This window comes from Eptatretus burgeri, chromosome 10, assembly GCF_056783735.1.
Source record: "Eptatretus burgeri isolate ZD-2024b chromosome 10, Ebu_testis_v1, whole genome shotgun sequence".
Taxonomy (NCBI): Eukaryota; Metazoa; Chordata; class Myxini; order Myxiniformes; family Myxinidae; genus Eptatretus; species Eptatretus burgeri.
Window position 1 is genome coordinate 27,016,665 of NC_140970.1, and position 26,041 is coordinate 27,042,705.

General features: G+C 43.6%; 1 protein-coding gene across 4 annotated transcripts in view; it reads left to right on the plus strand.

The window, feature by feature from the left end:
* PPP4C (protein phosphatase 4 catalytic subunit) overlaps positions 1-26,041 on the plus strand; it is a 71,884-nt gene that overhangs the window by 43,858 nt on the left and 1,985 nt on the right. For 3 of the 4 annotated variants that reach the window (XM_085897519.1, XM_085897516.1, XM_085897520.1), the window contains 4 exons: positions 1,534-1,584; positions 1,722-1,823; positions 1,917-2,090; positions 2,477-2,603. In XM_085897519.1, the coding sequence (XP_085753645.1) occupies positions 1,534-1,584; positions 1,722-1,823; positions 1,917-2,090; positions 2,477-2,603 (454 nt within the window). The remainder of the gene's footprint in view (positions 1-1,533; positions 1,585-1,721; positions 1,824-1,916; positions 2,091-2,476; positions 2,604-26,041) is intronic. The other variant, XM_085897518.1, reaches the window with a different exon arrangement.

Below are 26,041 nucleotides of genomic sequence, written 5' to 3' on the forward strand. Positions count from 1 at the left end.
AAAAAAGCAGAAAGTGCCGCTCATTACAGCCCCCTACAGGTGGGTCGCGCCGTAGCCCCCGGCAGGTGGGTCACGCCGGAGCCCCCGGCAAGTGGGTCGCGCCGTAGCCCCTGGTAGACGGGTCGCGCCGCATTCTCCCGGCAGGCAGGTCGCGCCGCATTCTCCCGGCAGGCGGGTCGCGCCGGAGCCCCCGGCAGGTGGGTCGCGCCGTAGCCCCCGGTAGACGGGTCGCGCCGCATTCTCCCGGCAAACGGGTCGCGCCGCATTCTCCCGGCAGGCGGGTCGCGCCGCATTCCCCCGGCAGGCAGGCCGCGCCGCTTTCCCCCGGCAGGTGGTTCACACTGGCTTATTTGGTAAACTGTGCCTACAACACTGTAGTACTGTGCAGTGCACATCCTACCCTGTCAGGGGCTTTATCGAGCGACACTACATGCTCTTTGCAGTGTTTGTGTGTATTGCTTGAGGTTTATCCTTTTATTTATTTTCCTGGCTACCCTCGAGATCCTTTTTGAGACAACCGACAGAATGGTGTGTGGCAAAGTCATTCTGTTGTCAGAATCCATGCGGAAATAGCCGCTGTGGCATGTAGTTCCAGGTACCAACACTGTGAAGGAGTTTGTAATTGATGTTCTCCAGATCATCAGCCAGAAGTTCAGATGTTAATGTTATCAGGCCCACCCAAGTATATATTTGCATTTTGGTCCTATCCTTTATTGTTTTGTTCCTTGATAGTTATTCGCATTATTTTATCATGGTCTTTGCTGCTGACACAACTGGTGAATTGGGGGACAAAAGGACACCACTGTAAAATGTACTCTCGGCACTAAAATTCTCGAGTACAACTTGATGCATTTATTACCTCTCCCACCGAAGGTGAAGGAGGTTATGTTTTCACCCCTTTCTGTCTGTCTGTCTGTCTGTCTGTCTCTGTGTACAGGATATCTCAAAAAGTTGTGGACGGATCTGGATGAAATTTTGTGGACAGGTTGCGTGACAAGGACAAACTGATTCGATTTTGGTGAAGATCCAGATCCGACTACTCAATTTTTTTTAAGTGATTCTTCACTATTTATAGGGCCAAATACAATATATAGCAGGATATCTCAAAAGGTTGTGGACGGATTCAGACGAAACTTGGTGGACATGTTCGGTGTGTGACAAGGAAGAATTGATGCAATTTTAGTGAAGATCCTGATCTGGATATGAGAATTATTTAATTTTTAAAAGTGATTCTTCACCATTGAGAGATCAGTCCAAAAATGATATGCAGCATATTTCAAAAATGTATTGGGCCCAATATGTTCTCATGGATCAGGCATTACATGGTGGAGGTCTGCCCTCTACTGAGTGCCCTTCGAGTTCACTCTTTATCACTTTACTTGATATTGCACACACCGCCAAACTCATAACTATCCAATCACCTCTGAGTTACCATGTATAAACAATAAAGTTTAGCATTTTCCCAGAGTTTGTGATGTTGGTGGCATTGAGACAAGGTATTTTGTCACCCCTATTTTTATTGACCGTGTGCAGGTATGTGGTGACATTCATGGTCAATTTTATGATCTGAAGGAGCTTTTCAAGGTGAGGATTGAAGTAAAAGTAAGACTTGAGCTGATAGAGGAATGGTTTGGCATCAGCGGTTCATGGGATTACCAGCAAGTATCTCACTGATGTCTCCACCATTCCTGTCTTCCCCACTTTCCCCTCACCTTTGCCAGGTTGGGGGTGATGTGCCAGACACAAACTACCTTTTTATGGGAGATTTTGTTGACCGAGGATTTTATAGCGTCGAGACATTTCTTTTGCTACTTGCTCTGAAGGTGGGGTTTTCGCTGTACCTCTGGATCGACACATGTTGAGATTTTCTGTACATCTCCATATCCATCAAACATTGTTCTGTATGTGACATTCAGGTCCGTTACCCTGATCGGATAACCCTGATCAGGGGTAACCACGAGAGTCGGCAGATAACGCAAGTGTACGGCTTCTACGACGAGTGTTTGCGCAAGTACGGCTCTGTGACAGTGTGGCGTTACTGTACCGAGATTTTCGACTACCTCTCTCTTTCTGCCATCATCGATGGGAAGGTAGAGGAGGGAGAAGGACTGATGTTGCGAGGAAGTGAAAGATAAATTGGTGTGACCTTACCTATAGTTTCCAAAATAAAAATATCCTGACTTGCATCACACCTTGTGAAGCAAGACACTTTATTAGGAATAAGGAACAAGAAGGATCTTTGTTGGAATGAGTGGATGAATCGGTTTGGTGATTTCCATTAAATCATAATTTATCTAACCCTTCTGTGAGCAAACTTCTGAGTGGACTGAGCAAATTGGTACATTTGCTTCTTCATTTTATTGGAAAGAAACCTGTTGGGGAATGGAGAAGGAGAAGCCTACACAATAAGCAATCTTGCCTTTCAAGTTCCCTGGCTTTGCACTAATTGCCACACTTTTCTCTCCTTCCCCATTAGATATTTTGTGTCCATGGTGGTCTGTCCCCCTCTATCCAAACCCTGGATCAAATTAGGACGATCGACCGTAAGCAGGAGGTACCTCATGATGGACCCATGTGTGACCTCCTTTGGTCTGACCCAGAAGGTAAAGGAGTCAAATTATTACATTACTTCCTTCACATTAAAACTCACGAGATGTCACAAAGGATTGGTAGTTTCAACACTCCTTATGACAGAACATGATAAGTGGTTATTTTTGTTGTTGGTATTTGCTATTGTGATTTTGTGTAAGGTGTGGTGTACTTTATATTGTTTGAGGTTGCAGCAGTGCGAGTAGTGGATTAATAGGTAATTGTATTTATTTTATTGAAAAGTGCTTGATCCCAGGCCGAGTAGTATCTTTGTCAGCATGGCTATTCAGTAGATTTTATTTTTTATCCTAGGGTTGTATTGGTTATTGGACAATGCAGGTTAAGAAAAGAGTCGAGAGAGCGAGTCAATCGAGAGACAAGGAGAACAAAGGAAAATGATAAAGGGTGTGATAATTAAATATTGGGGATTGTAGATTGAGGGAAATCTTTGCTGTAGAAAGTATAGAAATGGCACACCTGAGGATTGTTTTTGATTGGTTAAAAGAGAACAGATAACTGTTTAGGGAAGGGGTGGTCAGGGTGGGGGGATGAAACTTAAATGTTGATTATTCGTTCTGCAGGGAAGATCAGAGAGAGTTATGTTGTTTCCAAGGAGCTAAAGAGAATATAGGATATTGAAGAAAGGTTATGTCTGGTGTTGGCTTAATGGTTAGGGTGGTGGGCTCGGGATCCTTGGGTCCTGAGTACAAATCCCGCTTGGCCGTTGAATTATATACCAGGTGGGGTTGACTCGGCCTGTCATCCTTCCGAGGTCGGCAAAATGAGCACCAGCTTGCTGGGAGGATTGAGCCATTTGAGTATCCTGCGTCGGAATGGCGACCCGTCCAGGATTGTGCCCAGTAACCCAGGAGACTGCTTCGGCAGCACCAACACTCTGCACAGAGTGTGGTCCCAGTGGATGGATGGATGGAAGGAAGGTTAAATAACTGTGCTGGATCATGGCAGGATGTTGGCTGAGATCCATGTAGGAGCAAATTATTTTTATAGGGAAAGTCTACTCGGAGAATGAAAAAAAAAATGCTATACGGCATATTGTGTAAGCAACTGAAAGCAAAGCATTGTGAGGTAACGATTTCAGGTATTCTTCCAAGAATAGGAAAGGGAATATAATTCATAAGTAAACTGATAGATGTTAGTACTTTCAAAAGGGAGGTGTATGACAAAAGGGAGGTGTATGTGTCCCATTTCTCAGTCACGATATTCGCTCGCTTATGCTCACTCTTATATTTTGTCCTTTTCAAATGGCACACATTACTTTGTCAAATACCTCTCTTTTGACACTACTACCCTGCGGGGCTGGCTTCACCTTCCTTACATGTGATAATTTCTTTAACCAAATTGAGATCTCATGAATATTTGTTTGTTTTATTTTCAGGAATAACTTCATTCATTCACCAGTAAAAAAGGCGGTGGTAGCCCGTTAAAACCAACCCCATTTTTATTAATACTTATACTTTAAACCCATAGGGTAATGTATTTACTCCATCACCCATTATATATATTTTATCATCAAATGCTATAAGAGCTTTCTTCCTGACGGTCTCTGAGAATATTTCATGTTTTCATTTCTAATAATATTCATCTCTCTATAAACATCTTTTCTCTTCCATGTACACTCAAGTTAATGTTTAAAGTTCACATTCTCCTTTAATAAACTCTTCTTTTGACCTTTAAGTTTCTTTTCACATTTGAATTCATTTCACTCCCCAGTCAAGTATTTATAAGTATATGCCTTTGATTTAACACCACAAATTTGCTTAGTATCTTTTCACCTTTAAATTCATTCATCTTTAAATTTACCAACAACGTTTTTATTCTATTCGAAAAGAGCAGGTTATTAGGATCATAATTACTTGTATCATATATTGGTTCTTGGGTGCCAGCAGTGACCACTATTTTCGTTGTGTCTGTGTGTCTGCCTGTCTGTCTGTCTGTTTGTGATCCTCTCCAGAGCATAGCTCCATGACGTTTGATGCGATATTGATGAAACTAGGACACAAGCTAGATATCACGGTCTAGTTGTGTCTTTTTGTATGAGGGGCGTCCCATGCCCCTTGTGGGCAGAGCCACACCCACTTGAACTTTTTATTTATTTTTATTTTTCTCTTTTTTTTTTCTCGCAATTTCATTTTCTGGAAGCTGTGCGTAATGTCCATAAGTACAACATATAAAAAAAATCCGATTTGATTTGGTCAATTTTGACGGAAGAAATTGGTTTTTACGGTAGGGCTTCCTCAATAATGCCCACGGACCATCGTCGCCTCCCAGCTTGTCTTCATCTTTTTTCATATCCTTACAAACATCATCTGTTGTTATCTCTAGTATGAAGCTATCCGTATCCATATACAGCAATACAATATTCTCACCATATCTCCTCTTTGGATTATTATAAAAGTAATCATACATTAAATACTTTGAAAGATCTAAAACAGCTGTTCCCACATAAATCGGTTTATCAATCTTTATACTGTCTTTATTCAAATGAACAGCACAAAAATTATCTGTAAATATTTCTACTCTTTTAAAGCTTGGTTTATTTATCAACTTCTCCACCTGCTCCCAAGTTGAAACAAGTCTTAAATTTTGTCTATTCCTTATATTTTCCATTGTTTTACCAAACACAAAATTATTCATCAACTTGTAAAAGTCTTTCTCAAAATCATTATTAGCCTTTGTTCTCATCCTCGTATTATAATAAATATATTTATCTAACCAATGACTTTGACTAAACTTTAGTGCCCTATGTACCTTTTTAACTTCTCGTCCTGCTTCTATAAATTGCTTTAGATTTATTTGATGTAAAACATACTTCTTTATCAAACTATGTTGTTAGTAATTTAGCTGTAGGAATATATTTAAACTCATTTGAAGAACTAAAGAAATGTTGTTGATAACCACTGAAGAGCTCTTGATTGGGGATCTCTTTTTCAGCACCATATGTTTGTTATGAAGTTTTCTAGGATACTTTAAATCTACTTCAAAATAATACCCATAATCCCGTTTATCTAAATCTTCTTGACTTGTGGAGGTTATATCATCCAAGATAGATTTTCACTCATATTCTTTCACCCATTTAAAATTACCATACGGTTGAGATTCAGACATTGCCCAGCCATACAAGTTATTAGCATCAAAGTATATCAAGTAAGATGTGGGCTTATCAGGTGAGAAGTCTGGAAGATATTTATTATTTGCCTTAGCATATCTCTTTGAACAAACTGATGAAATTCCTCCTCTTTTAGCCCTCTCAATCATCAAGAGCATATCTACATTACTTAGAAGATCAAGGGATTGTTAAATCATTTTTAACATGGCACTCCAGGCGTGTCCTGGGAATGTATAATGGATAGGATCAAGTCCTTTGGAATCATTATTATAACAAACTTCTCTAAATGTCTCAAACACATTAGCTAGTAATAAAACATCAGTTATTAAATAAAGGTCATGATATTCACCCATATTCTTTATCTCAAAGTCTTTCCAAATTTTTTTCACTCTTTCATATTCTTCACCTGTAATATGACATCTTCTTAACTTGTTATAATATAAAAATGCTTTTTCGGAGGAAGTTTTGTTTCTTTAAATCTTTCAAAGGAATCCATAAAATCATAAAGGTAAATGCCCTTTTTAGTAAGAAGAGAAATGTCTTCACCCAAGTCAGCTTCAGTCCTTAATTGACTAGAATGTAGAGGAAAAGTAGAGATGTTTGAAACCAAAAATTTTAGAGGGCTTGCCATAAATTTATAAATGTCATGGAATCTAATATTTGTATTTACACCAATTTCACGAGTATAAATCTGTTTTGTAAATATGCAACTTTCTCTCCTGGTTCTGGCATCTCAACTGCTGCTTTTATGATTAGAACAATACTTGAAATGTTTATCAAGTCTTTGTTGAGATCTAAAGATATTTATACATCTCTTACAAGGATATGATGTATGCTTTCATTTATAAACTTGATTACTTACCAATCTAGAATTTTTTTTTTTTTGGTATAAACATGAGTGATTTCTTTATGAGTGAAATGAGTAAAGTATGAAATGAGTAAAGTTTATGAGTAAACATGAGTGAAATAAAGGAGATCTACGTGCCAGTCATTTGACCAATTATCATTGGATATAGTATTACTAACTCTTAGAATTTGGACTTTGTTTTTATCAGTTAAACCACAAAAATTTATTGATAGGTTATTCATATTCTCAAACTTTGTTTTATCTTTGAAGCTCATGGATTCTCCTTGAGAGATGACTAGATCCCCACTTTCTAATCGATTCTCAAATTTCTTATACTTTTGAAACTCTTTCATAGTCCCTTTCTGGCGGATAAAGATGTGCTAAGATACTCCAGAGAAAGCATTTATTATCAGTATTTTAATATTAATCATGCCCTTTTATTCTTTAAATCCCTTGTGAAATCAATATAAGAAGAAGCCTTTAGTAGAGAGGATTTAAGAATATCGAGATTGACAAGGCAAACCCACGCTCCACGCGAAGTTTCTAAAGTGAGAGTTTGTTCGGACATCAATATATCCAGTGATCACAATGTGATTTATAGAATTTCTTTATATACAATCTTTCTTGTTCCATTTTTTGCGTCAAATGCACCTTCTGAGGTTGGCAGCATGTGCAGAAGAGGGTTTTACATTGCAGATGCTGTTTTCTCGAAGTAGCATTACGCCTCTCAGCGGTGACGGTCTGTCGACAACAGACGTAATGACATAAGCGAATGACCGATGATGTCATGACGTCATTACGCCTCTCAGCGGTGACGTCACACGTTGCCATGCAAACAAATGCAAAATTTAGAAAAATCGCCAAAAATTCCCAAACCTCTCCGGCTGGCGCGATCTCACATAGCCTATGTTGTACATTAAACTGCAGAGTACCCCCATGCCGAAAGTGGCGACAATCCGTCTGGCAGTTTCGGAGGAGATACATCCACAAAATATGGCTTAGCGTATTAATATAATAATACATGAAACATTCCTAATGTTGAACCCACTACCTTATTGTTGTTCTTTTAATTTAAATCTAATAAGCTCTTCAAAGATAGGAGATTCAATTGATGTAATAATTCGTTCTCATATATTTTTTTCGTCCAGAACATTACCTTCTCTTGAGAAGGTAAAGGAGGCTCCAAGATCTATTTTGAATGATTTTTTTTTTCAACATTCTACTAACAACCTTGATAATTGAATCCTTTCAGATATAAATCACTTTCCAAATGGATCTTACAAGTTTTACCTTTATTCGATCTTTAAACAGTTGTTATTTCAAATGGTTTCATCTAAATGACATCTCCTCATTTGTCTTCAAGTTTTTCTCAATGTTGTTCATATGTTTTTATGATTGAAGATGTTTTTTAATAACTCTATTTTAAGATATCCTTTGAACAGACATCAGAGTGTTTTGTTTCTCATTCAAATGGAGATATTTGGCTAAAAAATTGAATGTGTGTTTCTTGGTTTGAAGGTGTTTTTTTTATAACATTTATATTCATGATTACAAACGTCGCAGTATGTTGTATTCACCATATTTAAATCGTAATACTTTGCTTAAACTAAAATTTTCCCCACCAACTTTTTTACTTAATAAATACAATGGATGAAGACACAAAAGACAAGGTTCATTCAATCTCTGCATTTGTAAAAAATACTGAGAAATATGTCAAGAATGTAAAATTGAATAAAGATAAATATAACTATTGGATAAAAACAGTTGTGGTTGATCATATGAGTTCTTCAATTTACTTCAGTGGAAGGGAAAGATAAATATAACTATTGGATAAAAACAATTATGGTTAATAATGAGTTCTTCGATTTCCTTCAGTGGAAGGGCTTTTACTAGATGTGGAAGAACATCAATTAAAGTAGCTCTAACAAAAGTCTCGCCTCTCCTTCTAGCAATATATTCAAAACTAGAAAAAGGCAATGAAACAAGTAAAAGTATCAAAAAAGAAAACCCTAATGGATGAAGCTTAAGAAAGAAAAGATAAGACCACCAGCAATAAGCAAGGAGAAATTTGCATTTTTTTCAACAACACGAAAGATGTAAATCATGATGAAATAAAAGATGTTAATATATCAGGTGAAATGACATTTCGTTCAGTAGTCGTTAAGGACCATTTTGAAATTACATTTAATATAAAAAAATGTAGTGGCAAATCTGTTAATGAAAAAAGTATATGGATATAGATGGAAAGGTTTTTTTTTCTGCAAATGAAATAAGTCATTCAAGTGAAGATTTTGGGGATTATGATCGTGTTGATAGTATCTCTGTTGGAACAGAAGACAGTTATGATACTGAGAGTTTGTGTTCAAACGATAGTTATGGAAGTAGTTTTATAGATGATTGTGAAAGCACTGATCATACCGAAGATGAATTTTATTTTAAGTGAAAATATACCATAAAAATATGAAGAGTATACCAGATCTTGAGCCTCTTGAATTCAATGATACTTCATGTGATAAATTTGAGAATTGTCCTACATGTGATAGAGTGGGATTAAGCACAGAGTCAAAAGCCTATAAACAATGTATATTCTGTGATTATCTTCTAATTAATGATGATAACAAATATAAAAAGGAACACAACTGTTTAAAAATTACAGCAAAAATGAATTACTTTACAAGATTAATAAGAGAAATGAATGTTAAGTATGAGGGTGATAATACACCTTTTCTTACAAGAGAAGAGACTGAACAAATGAGGGTAATGTTTTATGGATTGATGTTATTTATTATTCATGATTGTCATTTTAAGGGAAATATTTACACCTGATATTGTATAAATAAAATAATGGATCTTGAAATTAAACATGAACTGAGAATAAGGCAGAGTTTCGAAGAAGAAAAAAAAAAAATAATAAAAAAAAAAGCCTATAAAAATTTAAATTATTTATTTCATCAATAAATAAATGAATGATTTTTTTTACCCGCTCGAGAAAAATAATATAAAATTCAACAACCATAAAAATCTTCCAAATTCATAAAGGTGTCTAATAATTGGTTCATGTCGATGTGGAAAAACCTGCTCGCTTTTAAAGATGCTCCTTACTCCCAACTTTTTAGATTTTGATAATTTAATAATTTTCACAAAGTGAAGTTTTCAACCCGAGTATCAACTACTCTCACAAGGTTTAAATGCAGGTCTTCAAAACAAACAAAATGATTATAACATTGAAGATATAATCAAACTATTTTGTGATGCACAGAAATGTAAAAATAAATCAAAAACCTGTAACTTGTATTCTTAGTGATAAAACAGATGAAATACCTTCACCCCAAGATTTGGATAAATCAAAAAAGAACCTCGTTATCTTTGATGATTGTGTTTATGAGAGAAACCAAACGGTTATGCATGGCTACTACACAAGAGGGAGACATTCTTCTTGTAATTGTATTTATCTTTGTCAATCGTACTTTCAACTCCCTCGTCACGTGATAAGAAATAATGCTAATACTTTTATTTTATTCAAGTTAATTTCAATAGATATAAATAATTTTTGGAGAGACAATTGTTCTGTATTATGTAGTAAAAAGGAATTTTAGGACTATATGAAACACATGACTGGAAGATATAAATATATTGTTGTGAAACAAGATGACACACTAAATTATATTTTTCAATAAATAAATGGATGCAAAAGAATGAGCAAGAAGATTTAAGGAACATCAAGAGTTGGCTTCAAAAGTTGGAAAAAAACAGGAAGACATAAAGAAGAAATTAAGACAGAAACTAATGGGTAAAGATGCATTTGGAAAAAAAAAAAAAATTTAAACCGCTTTTAAAAACTCAACAAATATCTGCTGTTCCTATGATAGAATACACCCCGAAAAAAAAAAAAAACTTCAAATTATAAAAGATTTGAGTCAAATGACAGAGGAAGAACTTGAGAATATAGGAGAATTACTATATGATGATGAAGGATTATTTAAACAACTGGAAGAGGTAAATCAACCTTCTGAATATATTGTGAAGGCTCTTCAAACCAATGAATATTCAGTGGATTCAAAAACCATAGCAGGACTCATACCAACAGATCAACCAGCAATATTCTATCTTGTTGAAGAAAAGGTAAAATGATATATAATGACGAATTGGGGTTTTTCAGTTTTGTACGACCACCTGTTAAATTAACTCCGAGATTACTGTTTTTTTCTTACAAAATATGGATATTAAATTTTAGCCAAGAATCGTGTCTCAGATTATTTAAATGAGCCATTGAATATGAAAAATGAGGATGATAGAGTATATATTGATTTCATACAGGTCACTTGATTATGGGGTTAGTGTTGCTGGGAGAAGAAAGAAGAATGAAAAGGAGAAACACATTATTGAGGCTTTAAGTAGGCTTGGTTCAGGTGATAATTTTCTTCCAAATGACCCATCACAATTACTTAATAGATTGTTATTGTTGTTGGGTAGTAAGGAAGCTGGAAACAACAATTGTTTTAATGAAGTATCAGCCATTTTTGACCAGTTAATGAATATGAAAATTATAATTAATAAATGTCAATGCAAGATATTTTATCATATGTTAAATGAGTTTAATTCTCTCTCCCGATGAAAATGAAAAAATATCATCCATTGATGAAAATGAAAAAATATCATCCATTGTAGATGCGAATGAGAATTTTTTTTTTTTATTGTTAAAAGATGATAAAGAAATATTTATATTTAGAGATAAGATAGTGGTAGGATTACTACCACAATGTTGAAAGAAAAATTATTTGTATTATTTTCTTTTCAAGATTATTTAACAAGTGTGGTGTTTCAGAGAATAAGAGAGATTTATAATAATTATATATTCATACCTTTAAAAATTTATAAATGAGACGCACAATCGTTCATTTTAATTTCACAATGAGTGATCACACATCTTCATTCCCATACCCACTACAACTTGACACCACAAAAGAATATGAAGCATCTTTATTGTCTATGAAAACTTAGAACACCGTGTTTAATATCACAGAGAAAAACGGCAAGTTTAGTTATAATCCAGGAAGCGGATACAAAACTATTAGTTTCATCCGGAGCATACGAGATTTCTTAAATATTTTCTGAAATTACTTGCCTTTTGAAAGAACAGGGTGACAAACCGAAAAATATTGTTATAGGTATTCAAAAATACTTCAAAATCAACTCATAAACTTAAAAATAATTACAAAGTTGATTTCACAATTGATAATTCATTTAGAGAGTTATTGTGTTTCTCCTCAAAAAATATTGAAACAAACGGACTTTTTTTCAGTGATAATGTGATTCAAATATCTTCAGGTATAAATTCAGCATTAATTCAGTGATATCGATGGCGATTTAATGATGGAATAAGAACAAATACAATGTTTTCATTCAGCGCATACTCAACCCAATTGGTTATAAATTCAATATGGAACCAAAAAAATCTGCTTTATCTACCCGTGTCAGGAAAAACCATATACAGAGTAAATTTTCGGATAACCTCCAAGATAATCGCATGATTTATTTTAATGGAGAAGTTATATCCATCAGAATTTACCTACGTGAAGTTTTTCCAATAAATAAATATGATGGTTATTGTGAGGAAACACGAGTTGGGAAAATATAAAATAATTACAGGGGGATGGGATGTTCCTTTCCCTATACTACAAGGGTGAAGGTAGGTATCTTGGTTGAAGATCCTTTAAACCAAAAAGGCAACAGGGTGTAGGATGACAATTTAGAAATAAAGTAGATGGGATAATTGATACTCTAATGGGTATAGGGTCAACTATTCTTAAATATAAAGACCTAATACCTAATTGGTTCAACTGCTTCTGCTGTGAGAAATGTAGCGGGTGCTATAAAGAGTATAAAAGTTGCTCAAAACAAGTCCCATAAATTACAAGCAATAAAAGAAATTAAGAAACGTAAAACTGTATTGTCTCCCCAAGAGCGACAGAAAATAATTAAAATACTTAGATCAGGGTTTCAAAAGTTAACTTGTTTTTTTGTTTTTTTTACTAAATAAATACAAGAATGGAAGCATTTCACAGTATCTATGATATGGATGATTATGTTATCTCAAACTCTAGTAAAAAAGAAGACTACTTCAATGCTTTAACAGGAACAGACTGGAATACAAATGGAACAAAAAGTTTTGAAATAAATAATCAACAAACTTACTTGAACCGAGGCAATAGTTTCTTGTGTAAATTCTCATTCACCAAGGCTGCTCAAAACATAAACGCTATACTGGTAAATGATTTCTTCTGGGAAATGTTTGATAGTGTTCGTTTGTATATTGGAACACAAGAAGTTGAAGCGGTTGATCATGTCTCTGCTACATCTGAAATGATTAAATTTACACTATATTCATTTAGTGATAGAATGGATAAGTGTGCTGTCGAAAGTTTTATTCCTGATACGACAACGGGAACGGGAACAAACACAGACCCTGGTTATAGTCGAAGAAAAGGAATGTATAACGATGAAGCAAAAACAGAAAATAATTTTACCTTGGCAGTTCCCCTTAAAAGTATATTTGGATTTTGCGATTAGGATAAAGTTCTGTATGGGCTTAAAATTACATTTCAACTACAAAGGAATGATAATGAAAATAGATTGCTTTTTGGTGTTGCTTATGCTTTTGGCACTCAGAAGAAATTTGTTGTTGATGAAATGAGTTTGTATATTAGTGAATATACTCTGAATCTTAAAACAGAAGAGATGTTGAATAGAAGACTCAACTCAAAGAAACCACGAAATGTATCTTACCATAAAATAAGATGCCAACACGGTAAACTGAACCAAACCACTTGCACGTGGAATTTGTGTGTTCTGGAAGGAAAGCCATGATACCTATGGCTCATTTTAAGAAACCAGATGGAGATAGTGCTACTGATAAGAATAATGCATTGAGTGATAATACGAAGGTGAAACAACTTCGTGTTTCTCTGGATGGAACATTTTATCCACAAGATAGATTGGAAATTGATTGGGATAAAAATGATTATGCTGAAGCATACAAGTCTTACCAAAATGTGTGTGAAAGCAATGGTAACTTGAGGGGGAGCACTCGGTAGAGTGCAAAACCTCCGCCGCCAATACTGCTCGGTCACTCAAGTGAACCTGATATCCTATTAATTCAATTTGATGTCAACAGTGCTCACAGAGTTATAGTTTGCAAATTTCCCATTTACTTTTAACTTTAACATACTCAATTCATTCATCATAACTAGATTCCTTGAGACAGAAATTGATTTTACGTGGGTATATCCACCTGACGTTCCAAAATCAGCCGCAATTATAATTTTGGTATGTTTTTTTTGTTGGAAATCACTACTAACATGTAAAATGCAAAAAATATATATATATATAAAAAAAAATCGAAATTTTCTTGAAAAAAGAGTTGCAAAAATTTTTTTTTCTCTAAATTTTTTTTTGGAGGGGGGGTTGGAAATCACTTAAAACATGTAGAGATGCAAAAAAAAAATTCAAATATTTTTTCAAAATGGCCGCCATAGCGGCCATATTGGATTTTGGACTAAGTCCAAAATCTAATGGCATGATCCTTGGACCATACCTAATCGCCCACCAAGTTTCGTCAAAATCCGTCGGAGTTTTTCCGTAATACTGTTCACAAACAAACAAAACAAATCGATGCAATTGACCCGAGTGCTCAAAAGGAAACTATAAAGTCGAAGAGTGGATACTTCTCTATACATTGAAAGAGGAGAGAGTGAAGAAGTTGATGCATATTGTTTGCTTTTGGAAGAAACAGATTAATACAGATAATGGTATTATGATTAGTCGCTCATAATTTTTTGGTAAATAAATGAGTAGTAAAGTCCCAACTGGGGTATATGTTAATCAAATTTATCTTAATAAACTGTCATCTTGTATTCAAAATCAAAAGCCTTGTATGATTAATGTTTATACAATTCAGACAAAAGGAGCAGTAAGAATTGATGTTTTTCTCACAAGAGAACAGGTGAAAATCTTGAACGATACTGACTCACTTAAAATTAAAATGTCAAAACCAATGTTGAAGAAATATTCAATAAGAGACAAGTGGAAGATTTCTCCCATTTCTAAGTCCTTCATTTGCTGATTTAAATGCGACTGGAGCATTGACGGGTGATATTTCAGCAGCTGTGAAAACTGCCAATGAAAGTTAATTTTACACCTCACATAAGGCTTAAAAAGAGTTGGAAAGACATAACAAATTGGTGGAAGTTGTGTAATTGTAGATTTTGATGAAAAAATTGAAGGCCGACCTGATAAAGCAAGGTTGTTAGTTGGAAATATGTTTTCTTCTATCGCACAAGCTGGTGTAAAATTAACTAAAAGGGGCAATGCATTATATCTCTCATAAATAAATGAGTATTGATAAATGGTTTCAAGAATTTGGAAAGAATATTACATCAAATACCAAATATTGCAAAAAATAAAAAATTGATAATGTGGTTATTTGTATGAGGGATGAATTAACAAACTTGTCTCAATATACAAAGAATATTATTATGAATTTAGAAGACAATAATGGGAATGGTTTTCATTGGGTTTGTATTTATAATAATCAGGACAAATATTATTTTGAGAGTTATGGTCTTCCACCACCTGTTGAAGTCAAGAAATTCTTACAGAATGGTGTTTTTCAAACATTTCAAGTCCAATAATTAAATTCCAAGTGTTGTGGTAAATTATATGTTATTTCAACTTAACAACAACAAAAAATTATGAAGTTATTTTTAATCTAATATAAATGACATGTTGGAAAAGTTGGTTCAACCTTTGGTCTAACCCAAGAGTTGGATATTGATTTGTCAAATTATTATCCAAAAGACAGGCTGAATACCAGAAATATAGTACAAAAAAAATATTAATATGAAAAATGCTTATAAACTAATAAATTATCCAAGCCCTACAGATGTAAACGACTTGGTGAGATGAAGTGATTTATCACAATATATGTCCTTAAATAAAACGGCTGTGTATTCCAAAGATGCAGAAATGTTGATTTTTATCTCCGGATCGCACAGAATTCACAATTCCAATTGAAATTAAATTTTATTAAGAAGGACATAGTTTTTATGAGAACAGAACCTTGGGGATATGATATGAATGATTTAGGGTATAATTGGTCGTTTAAATTATTTCAGGTCTTGTAGGTTAATTTTAATCAGTCTTGTGATGAAGAATATTATCCACTTGGTTGAGATAATGAGATGTGTGGAAGCACTATAAGCAAACAACAAATAAAAGAATTTATAAGGCTAAAATCAATAACAGCTTTGCTGTAGTTTATGTAACTAATGCGGGCCCGTAGGTGCGTGCCCGTACGTGCAGCTTTTTTCCTTCGCTCTCGTAAACGACGACTGGATTGGGGAATTGTTTCAATTCGATCGGACCAACCGTATTATAAATGGCCATAACTTGGGAAACATCTGGGAAACAGCTGAAACTGATGAAGAAGAACGATATCAAACCTTGAAAAGGCACATACTCAGGTCCCCAGTGTCAATTGTGATGTCATATTAAACGAAGAAGAAGAAGAAGAATTGATGTCAATCATGCAAAAAAAAAAAGAGTTGTGATGTCATTCGTGATGTCATAGCACCGTTTCCTGTCATTGGTTGGCAAATAAATGGCCGTAACTTGGGAACCACTTGTCCGATTAATATTGTCACGGAATCGCGCCCGCCGGCGTGCTGACGGCCACGTAACTCGAATCGCGGCACGTCGCCCACCGGACGGACAATCCAGTCGTGACCCTCTCGGACTAACGCCGGGAACCAGTCACGGGTGGACCTTTCGGTCTCACCGCGATCGAGCCAATCGGCCCCCGCGTGGGATAGGGTTGCTCGCCAAATTCGACCTACCTAAGTACCCACACGGAGGGGAGACCGGGCGATCGCACCTCGCCGCAGGTCGACTTCGGACACGGGCCACTTAAGCGACCCGTTCCGTACTATCGGGATAACCGAGCGGTGTTATTCGTCGGCCTCGACGGTTCGATTAATTATCGGGCGTCTTAGCCCAGGACCAACCCTTTACGTGAAGCAAGATGGGGATTCAATGAAAGAAATGACGAAGCGAAGCGGGGAAAACAGTTCAATAATAAGCACATTTATTCGCGATGAACGGAAAGCACACATATACAATTCCACCAACAGCACATAGAAAAGAAGACAAAAAGCAAATGCGACAATGCAGATATAATACCGATTACGCGAGCACACGGCAACACTTATACAATTTTACTTCACAGACAGCGCCGACAACACACATTCCCAAAACAAAAGAAAAGAGAACCACCCTCCAGGATGAGGGGATAGGCGGGCCTGGGACCGAGACCATGTCGGGTCTACCCGTCTGGTGATGAGACGCGGAGCGGCGGTGGTGCCTCAACTCCGCGGGCCTCGCGGACGGTGTCTGGTAGGGGGTGGGAAGGGGGCCCCCTTGGTCGCACTATCTCAGCGCGGGGGGAAACAGGAGGGGGTTGCTGATGCTCGGGGAAAGGAGGATTTTTACTCTGTCTCGGGTCCCGCGACGAGCGTCTCCACCTCGACCAGGTCGCGCCGTCGGCCTCCCTGGTGTGCAGCTCCCGGCACCGACGCGAGCACCCCCTCGTCTGCCTTCGCCGCCGCCGCCTCTCCACAGCTCCGTCCTCTTCGCTCCGACTCCAACTCCGAACTCTTCCTCCTGCGAACTCCTTCCAACGCACACACGACGCTTTTCTGACGAACGCAGCCGCTTATATCAGCCCCGTGGCTTCGCCTTTGACCCCCTGCCTTCGACCTTTCACCTCGCTCCCCATTGGCCCGAGAAAAAGTGGGCGTGAATGCTTTTTGATCCATGAATTTGCATATAGCGACCGCCCTCCAACGCCCTGGAGGCGGGGCCAAATCGCCCCTCGCTCACCGATTGGACGGAACAAAAGTGGGCGTGAGTCGTTTTTGATCCGTTTTTGGAGCGGAAAGTCCGTGGTTTTGTACACGCTGTTCGGCGCGCGCCCTGCACGAGTCCAATACCGATACCCACAAGCGGCGCAGGAACGGTGGCGATGCGACGGTTGCGAGGTGTGACGGTAAAGGTCGTGGCTGTTGTGGTGAAGCGGCGTTGTGGTGGGTGGTTGATGTTGTGATGACTGTTGAGACGTGGTTGGTGGTGGTAATAATGGCGGTTGGTCCAAAATAAAGATAGTAAAAGAAAAACGGCTATCCTGAAGAGTCGCAGCATGCATAAATGACATGTATTCCCACTAGACAACGGGTTTGGGCCTAACTACACATATACTTACCGAGATATCTCACCAAAGGGACCTGAATGGTGGTTTGCGAATTTGGTCAACCACAACAATATCAAACCTTGAAAAGGCACATACTCAGGTCCCCAGCAATATACGTGGCAAGTTTCAATTAGATTGGACCAGTGGTTGTCGAGAAACAGCGGTCGCAGACAGACACACAGACACACAGACCCATATGTGCGTGCTGCCCGTTCGTGTGTGGCCGTACATGCAAAAAAAAAAAGAAAACAATTTCAAAAGGCTGTTTCCCTTGGGAAAATTCAAACCTTGGGATTAATTAATAATTTGGACAATTAATTCAAACCTTGGGAAAAAACAGCTTTCAAACCTTGGGAAACACTTGGGAAACAGCTGAAACGGATGAACGATATCAAACCTTGAAAAGGCACATACTCAGGTCCCTAGCATCAATTGTGACATATCAAACGAAGAAGAATTGTGACGCTCCTCTCTCTCGCCCCCACTCTCAACCCCCCTCACACCCCTCTCTCACCCCTCTCTCCTCTCACCCCTCTCTCCTCTCCCCCTCTCGCCCCCTCTCGCCCCCTCTCTCGCCCCCCTCTCTCGCCCCCTCTCTCGCCCCCTCTCTCGCCCCCTCCCTCTCTCCCCTCTCTCCCCTCCCTCTCTCGCCCCTCCCTCTCCCCCCTCCCTCCCTCTCTCGCCCCCCTCCCTCCCTCTCTCGCCCTCCCTCCCTCTCTCGCCCCCCTCCCTCTCTCGCCCCCTCCCTCTCTCGCCCCCTCCCTCTCTCGCCCCCTCCCTCTCTCGCCCCCTCCCTCTCTCGCCCCTCTCTCGCCCCCTCTCGCCCCCCTCCCTCGCCCCCTCTCCTCTCTCCCCCCTCCTCTCTCACCCCTCTGTAAATGTATTCACAAATGTCTACCAAGCACAACAATTAATTCAAACTTTTGGAAAAACAACTTTCAAACCCTTGGGAAACAGCTGTTTCCCTTGGGAAAATTCAAACCTTGGGATTAATTAATAATTTGAACAATTAATTCAAACCTTGGGGAAAAAAACAGCTTTCAAACCTTGGAAAACACTTGGGAAGCAGCTGAAATGGATGAAGAAGAACGATATCAAACTTTGAAAAGGCACATACTCAGGTCCCAGCGTCAATTGTGACATCATATCAAAAAAAAGAGGAAGCATTGTGATGTCATTCGTGATGTCATAGCACCGTGTCCTGTCATTGGTTGACAGATAAATGGCCGTAACTTGGGAACCGCTCGTCCGATTAATGTCAAACCTTGAAAAGGCACATCCGCGGGTCCCCAGCAATATTCCTGGCAAGTTTCAATTGGATTGGACCAGTGGTTGTCGAGAAACGGCGGTCGCACACACATACAGACATACAGACACACAGAGATTGCTGGAATTATAGAGAGATGAAAACACAAAGAACAGGAATTTACATTGTAAGAAAGGGAATACAAACTGATTTAACAATAGGAAGATGGGGAAGGATTAACCGTCATCATATTAATGTCATATATTTGATACATAAATGTCAGCAAGAAAATTATCATTTCTGTGTCCAAGCATACCAACAAATATAGGGTATTTGGTATTTTAATAAATATGTTCTACAACATAATAAAATGGGGGGGGGGGGGGGGGTTTCAATAAAGATTAATTTTATCCTGATGTAAATAAACCAACAAGTTTGGATTTAACTAAAGTGTTAAATAATGAAAAGGTTTTAAAGTTGATAAAATTCAAAGCTCTTAGAAATTCAGAAGAAATTTTATTGGTTTCCTGTTGTGGAGGTTAATGCATGGAATAGTCTCCTTTGAAAAGGTCATGGCTGCAGAAAGAGTAGATAGATTTAAATTTGAGTTGGATAGGTACATATAAGTATTGGGGATAGAGGGATACATGTACACGGACATGATAGAAGTAAATAGACACCATGATTTAAAATGTATAAATTTCTTGAACATTTGAAGTACATTTGATCCATTTTAATACATGCACGAGTATTTGGTAGACTTGCCATTTGCAAATTTCAACGCTTTTACTCTTTCAGACATAGAACTAACAAGTTCTGAAATTTTCTCTTGTGGGATTTCTGCCCAGCCTTCACACAAAAGGATTAGGAATTCTGCCCATGATGTTGGTTTCCTGGACCTTTTCCCGCACAGCTCGAACCAATATGGCCCAGAGGTGTTCAATGGGATTCATGTCAGGAGACTGACTTGGCCATGGAAGTCGCTTGATCCCATTTCTGTCCTGCCATTCTTTGGTCTTTTTCGGAGTGTAGCATGGAGCTCCATCTTCCATGAAGAGTGTTGATTTTGACCATCTGACCAGTGGAGAAGATGTGGAGAAGTCCATCCTCAAGGATAGAATTGTATATCGAAGAGTTGATGTCAACACACTCCACAAGCTCTGACCGACCAGCACTCCAGATTGCTCCCACACCATCACTGAAAAACCACCGTGTTTGACAGTTGGCTGCAATCAGTTCAAAGAGAACTCTTGACTGGGAAGTCTCCAGACCTGTACACGTCCACCATCAGAAAATTGAACAAATTGGGACTCATCTGAAAAAAATGACAGTTTGCCAAAACTCTAAGGGTCTGGTGGCCATCTTGTCAGGCCACTTCTTTCTCCTCTGAATGTTGGCTGGTCTAAGAAGAGGTTTGCTCTGAGCTGCTCTCCCACAGTAGCCCAGTTGATGAAGGTACCACACATCAGTTCTTGAGCTAACTTGGATCTCCTCTGCAACATCTGCAGCGTTGCAACGGAGAGTTTTTTCAATGGACCGCTTGACAGCTTGAAGACACCTTTCTGAGGGCCCAGAACGACCAGAATGGGAAGCTGAGGATTCCTTGCCTTCTCTGGTGAATTGCACAATCATCCGATTGACCATAGAAAGCAGATGGCCAAGGTTCTGAGCGATCTGACGCTGGCTGACTCCACCTTCCGATTGGCCAACAATTCGTCCTCTTTGAAAATTGCAAAGGTCATGTGCTACCTGGGTTTGAGGCATAGTTAATTGTCGTACAAGACCCAGGAACTCGTTTCTACAAATAAATAATTGAGTATAAGTAAATCGCTGAGTAAAACTTGCTTTATACAAATGAAATGAGTAAATTGAAGGTGTCTATTGACTTCTATCATGTCTATGTATTTTGGCAGGAATGGTAGGTATCTGAGGTATGAATCAGTAACTGGATACCTGTGATGTTTGTGTTGTCTGTGTGAGGATTTTGTCTGAAGGTGAATTCACTATTGGTGCTTGTTCATTCCTCTCCACAACCCCCTGAACCAACCCCCCTCCCCTTCACCTCCCCCTCCCTCCCCTTCACCTCCCCCTCCCTCCCCTTCACCTCCCCCTCCCTCCCCTTCACCTCCCCCTCCCTCCCCTTTACCTCCCCCTCCCTCCCCTTCACCTCCCCCTCCCCTTCACCTCCCCCTCCCCTCCTCACTTTCACCTCCCCCCCTCCCTCCTGCCTTTCACCTCCCCTCCCTCCCTCCCCCTTCACTTCCCCCTCCCCCTCCACCTCCCTCCTCCACTTCACCTCCCCCTTCCACTTCACCTCCCCCTCCCCGTCACCTCCCCCTCCCCTTAACCTCCCTTAACCTCCCTCCCTCCCCTTCACCTCCCTCCCTCCCCTTCACCTCCCCCTCCCTCCCCTTCACCTCCCCTCCCTCCTCCCCTTCACCTCCCCCTCCCTCCCCTTCACCTCCCCCTCCACCTCCCCTTCCCTCCCCCTTCTCCTGCCCTCCCCTCCCCCTTCTCCTGCCCTCCCTCCCCCTTCTCCTGCTCCTCCCCTCCCCCTTCTCCTGCCCTCCCCCTCCCCCTTCTCCTGCCCTCCCCTCCCCCCTTCTCCTGCCCTCCCCTCCCCCTTCTCCTGCCCCCTCCTCCCTCCCCCTCCTTCTCCTGCCCTCCCCCTCCACCTTCCCCTCACCTCCCCTTCACCTCCCCCTCCTCCCCTTCACCTCCCCTCCACCTCCCCTTCCCCTCCCCCTTCTCCTGCCCTCCCCCTCCCCCTTCTCCTGCCCTCCCCTCCCCCTTCTCCTGCCCTCCCCTCCCCTTCCCCTCCCCCTTCTCCTGCCCTCCCTCCCCTCCCTTCCCTCCCCCCTTTCTCCTGCCCTCCCCCTCCCCCTTCCCTCCCCCCCTTCTCCTGCTCCTCCCCTTCTCCTTTCTCCTGCTCCCCTCCCCCTCTTCTCCTGCCCTCCCCTCCCCTTTCTCCTGCCCTCCCCCTCCCCCTTCTCCTGCCCTCCCCCTCCACCGCCCCCTCACCTCCCCTCCCCTCACCTCCCCTCCACCCTCACCTCCTCCACCCTCACCTCCCTCCCCCTACACCTCCCCTTCACCTCCCCTCCCCCTTCACCTCCCCTCCCCTCACCTCCCTCCACCCTCACCTCCCCTCCACCCTCACCTCCCCTCCCCCTCACCTCCCCTCCCTCACCTCCCTCCTCCCTCCCCCCTACACCTCCCTCCCCTCCCCCCTCCACTTCACCTCCCTCCCCCTACACCTCCCCTCCCCTCTCCCACTTCACCTCCCCTCCCCTTACACCTCCCTCCCCTCCCACTTCACCTCCCCATCCCCTTCACCTCCCCGCTCCCCACTTCACCTCCCCGCTCCCCACTTCACCTCCTCCCCCCCTCCACTTCCTCCTCCTCCCCTCCCCCTCCCACTCCGCTTCACCCTCCCTCCCCCTTTACTTCACCCTCCTCCCCCATCCCACTTCACCTCCCCCTCCACTTCACCTCCCTCTCCACTTCACCTCCCTCTCCACTTCACCTCCCTCCCCCTCCACTTCACCTCCCCCTCCACTTCACCTCCCTCCCCCTCCACTTCACCTCCTCCCCTCCCCTTCACCTCCTCCCCTCCCCCTTCACCTCCCCTCCTCCCTCCCCTCCACTTCACCTCCCCTCCCCCTCCCCTCACCTCCCTCCCCTCCCCTCCACTTCACCTCCCCTCCACTTCACCTCCCTCCCCCTCCCACTCCCCTTCACCCTCCCCTCCCCACTTCACCTCCCTCCCCCTCCCACTCCCTTCACCCTCCCCTCCCCACTTCACCTCCCCTCCCTTTCACCTCCTGCCCTTCACCTCACCTCCCCTCCACTTCACCTCCCTCCCCCTTCACCTCCACCTCCCCCTCCACTTCACCTCCCCTCCCCCTTCGCCTCCCCCCCCTCACCTCCCTTTCACCTCCTGCCCTTCACCTCACCTCCCTCCACTTCACCTCCCCTCCCCCTTCACCTCCACCTCCCCCTCCACTTCACCTCCCTCCCCCTTCACCTCCACCTCCCCCTCCACTTCACCTCCCCTCCACTTCACCTCCCCTCCACTTCACCTCCCCTCCCCTCCACTTCACCTCCCCTTCCCCCTCCACTTCACCTCCCCTCCTCCCCACCTCCCCTCCCCTCCCCCCTCCACTTCACCTCCCCCTCCCCCCCCTCTACTTCACCTCCCTCCCCCTCTACTTCACCCCTCCCCTCCACTTCACCTCCTCCCCCCTCCCCCTCCTCCACTTCACCTCCCCCTCCACTTCACCTCCCCTCCACTTCACCTTCCCCCTCCACTTCACCTCCCCTCTCCCCTCCACCTCCCCCTCTCCCCTCCACCTCCCCTCTCCCCTCCACCTCCGCCTCCCTCCCACTTCACCTCCCCTCCCCTCCCACTTCACCTCCCTCCCCTCCCACTTCACCTCCCCTCCCCCTCACCTCCCCTCCCCTCACCTCCCTCCCCCTCCCACTTCACCTCCCCTCCCACTTCACCTCCCTCCTCCCACTTCACCTCCCTCCCCTCCCCTCCTGCCCTTCACCTCACCCCTCCACTTCACCTCCCCTCCCACTTCACCTCCCCTCCCACTTCACCTCCCCTCCTCCCCCTCCTCCACCTCTCTCCCCCTCCCATTTCACCTCCCTCCCACTTCACCTCCCCTCCCTCCCTCCTCCTCCTCCCTCCTCCCACTTCACCTCCCCTCCCCCCTCACCTCCCCCTCCCACTCCACCTCCCCCCTCCCACTCCACCTCCCCCTCCCACTCCCTTCACCCTCCCACTTCACCTCCCCTCCCACTCCACCTCCCCCTCCCACTTCACCTCCCCTCCCCCTCCACTTCACCTCCCTCCTCCCCCTCCCACTTCACCTCCTCCCTCCTCCACTTCACCTCCCTCCCTCCTCCACTTCACCTCCCCTTCACCTCTCCCCACTTCCACTTCACCTCCCTCCCCTCCACTTCACCTCCCCCTCCCCCTCCCCTTCACCTCCCCTCCACTTCACCTCCCACTCCACCTCCCCCTCCCACTTCACCTCCCCCTCCCACTCCACCTCCCCCTCCCACTCCCTTTCACCCCCTCCCACTCCCTTTCACCCCACCCTCCCACTCCCCTTCACCCCACCCTCCCACTCCCTTCACCCTCCACTTCACCTCCCCCTCCCACTTCACCTCCCCTCCCCTTCACATTTCACCTCCCCTCCACTTCACCTCCCCTCCCCCACTTCACCTCCTCCCCCACTTCACCTCCCTCCCCCACTTCACCTCCTGCCCTTCACCTCCCCCTCCCACTTCACCTTTCTCCCCCCTCCCCCTCCACTTCACCTCCTCCCCCCACTTCAACTCCTGCCCTTCACCTCCCCCTCCCACTTCACCTTTCTCCCCTCCACTTCACCTCCCCCTCCCCTCCCTCCCCCTCCCACTTCACCTCCCCCTCCACTTCACCTCCCCTCCCCTCCACTTCACCTCCCCTCCCCTTCACCTCCCCTCTCCCTCCACTTCACCTCCTCCCCCCTCCACTTCACCTCCCCTCCACTTCACCTCCCCTCCACTTCACCTCCCTCCCCTCCACTTCACCTCCCTCCCCCTCCACTTCACCTCCCCTCCCCCTCCCCCTCCACTTCACCTCCCTCCCCTCCCCCTCCACTTCACCTCCTCCCCTCCCCCCTCCACTTCACCTCCCCTCCCTCCACTTCACCTCCTCCCCTCCCCCCTCCACCTCCCCTCCCCTCCACTTCACCCTCCTCCCCCTCCCCTCCACTTCACCTCCCTCCCCTCCACTTCACCTCCCTCCCCTCCCCCTCCACTTCACCTCCCCTCCCCCTCCACTTCACCTCCCTCCCCCTCCACTTCACCTCCCTCCCCTCCACTTCACCTCCTCCCTCCCCCCTCCCCTCCACTTCACCTCCCCTCCCTCCCCCCTCCACTTCACCTCCCCTCCCCCTCCACTTCACCTCCCTTCTCCACCTCCCCTCCCTTCACCTCCCCTCCCCCTCCACTTCACCTCCCTCCCCCTCCACTTCACCTCCCTCTCTTCACCTCCCCCTCCCCCTCCACTTCACCTCCCCTTCCCCTCCACTTTACCTCCCCCTCCCCCTCCACTTTACCTCCCCCTCCCCCTCCACTTTACCTCCCCTCCACTTTACCTCCCCCTCCCCCTCCAGTTTACCTCCCCCTCCCCTCCACTTCACCTCCCCTCCCCCTCCCCCTCCACTTCACCTCCCCTCCACTTCACCTCCCCTCCACTTTACCTCCCCACTCCACTTCACCTCCCTCCCCCTCCACCTCCCCCTCCCACTTCACCTCCCCTCCCCCCTCCACTTCACCTGCCCCTCCCCCCACTTCACCTCCCCCACTTCACCTCCCTCCCCCCTCCACTTCACCTGCCCCTCCCCCCCACTTCACCTCCCTCCCCCTCCACCCTCCCCCTCCACCTCCCCTCCCCTCCACTTCACCTCCCCCTCCCCTCCCCCTCCACTTCACCTCCCCTCCCCTCCCCCTCCACTTCACCTCCTCCCCCTCCACTTCACCTCCCCTCCCCCCTCCACTTCACCTCCCCCCTCCCTCCACTTCACCTCCCTCCCCCTCCTCCTTCACCTCCCCCCCTCCACTTCACCTCCCCCTCCACTTCACCTCCCCTCCCCCTCCACTTCACCTCCCTCCCCCCTCCACCTCCCCCTCCCCCTCCACCTCCCCCTCCCACTTCACCTCCCCTCCCCCCTCCACTTCACCTCCCCTCCCCCTCCACCTCCCACTTCACCTCCCCTCCCCCTCCCTTCACCTCCCCTCCCACTTCACCTCCCCTCCCCCTCCACTTCACCTCCCCTCCCCCCTCCCCTCCACTTCACCTCCTCCCCCTCCCCTCCACTTCACCTCCCCCTCCACTTCACCTCCCCTCCACTTCACCTCCCCCTCCACTTCACC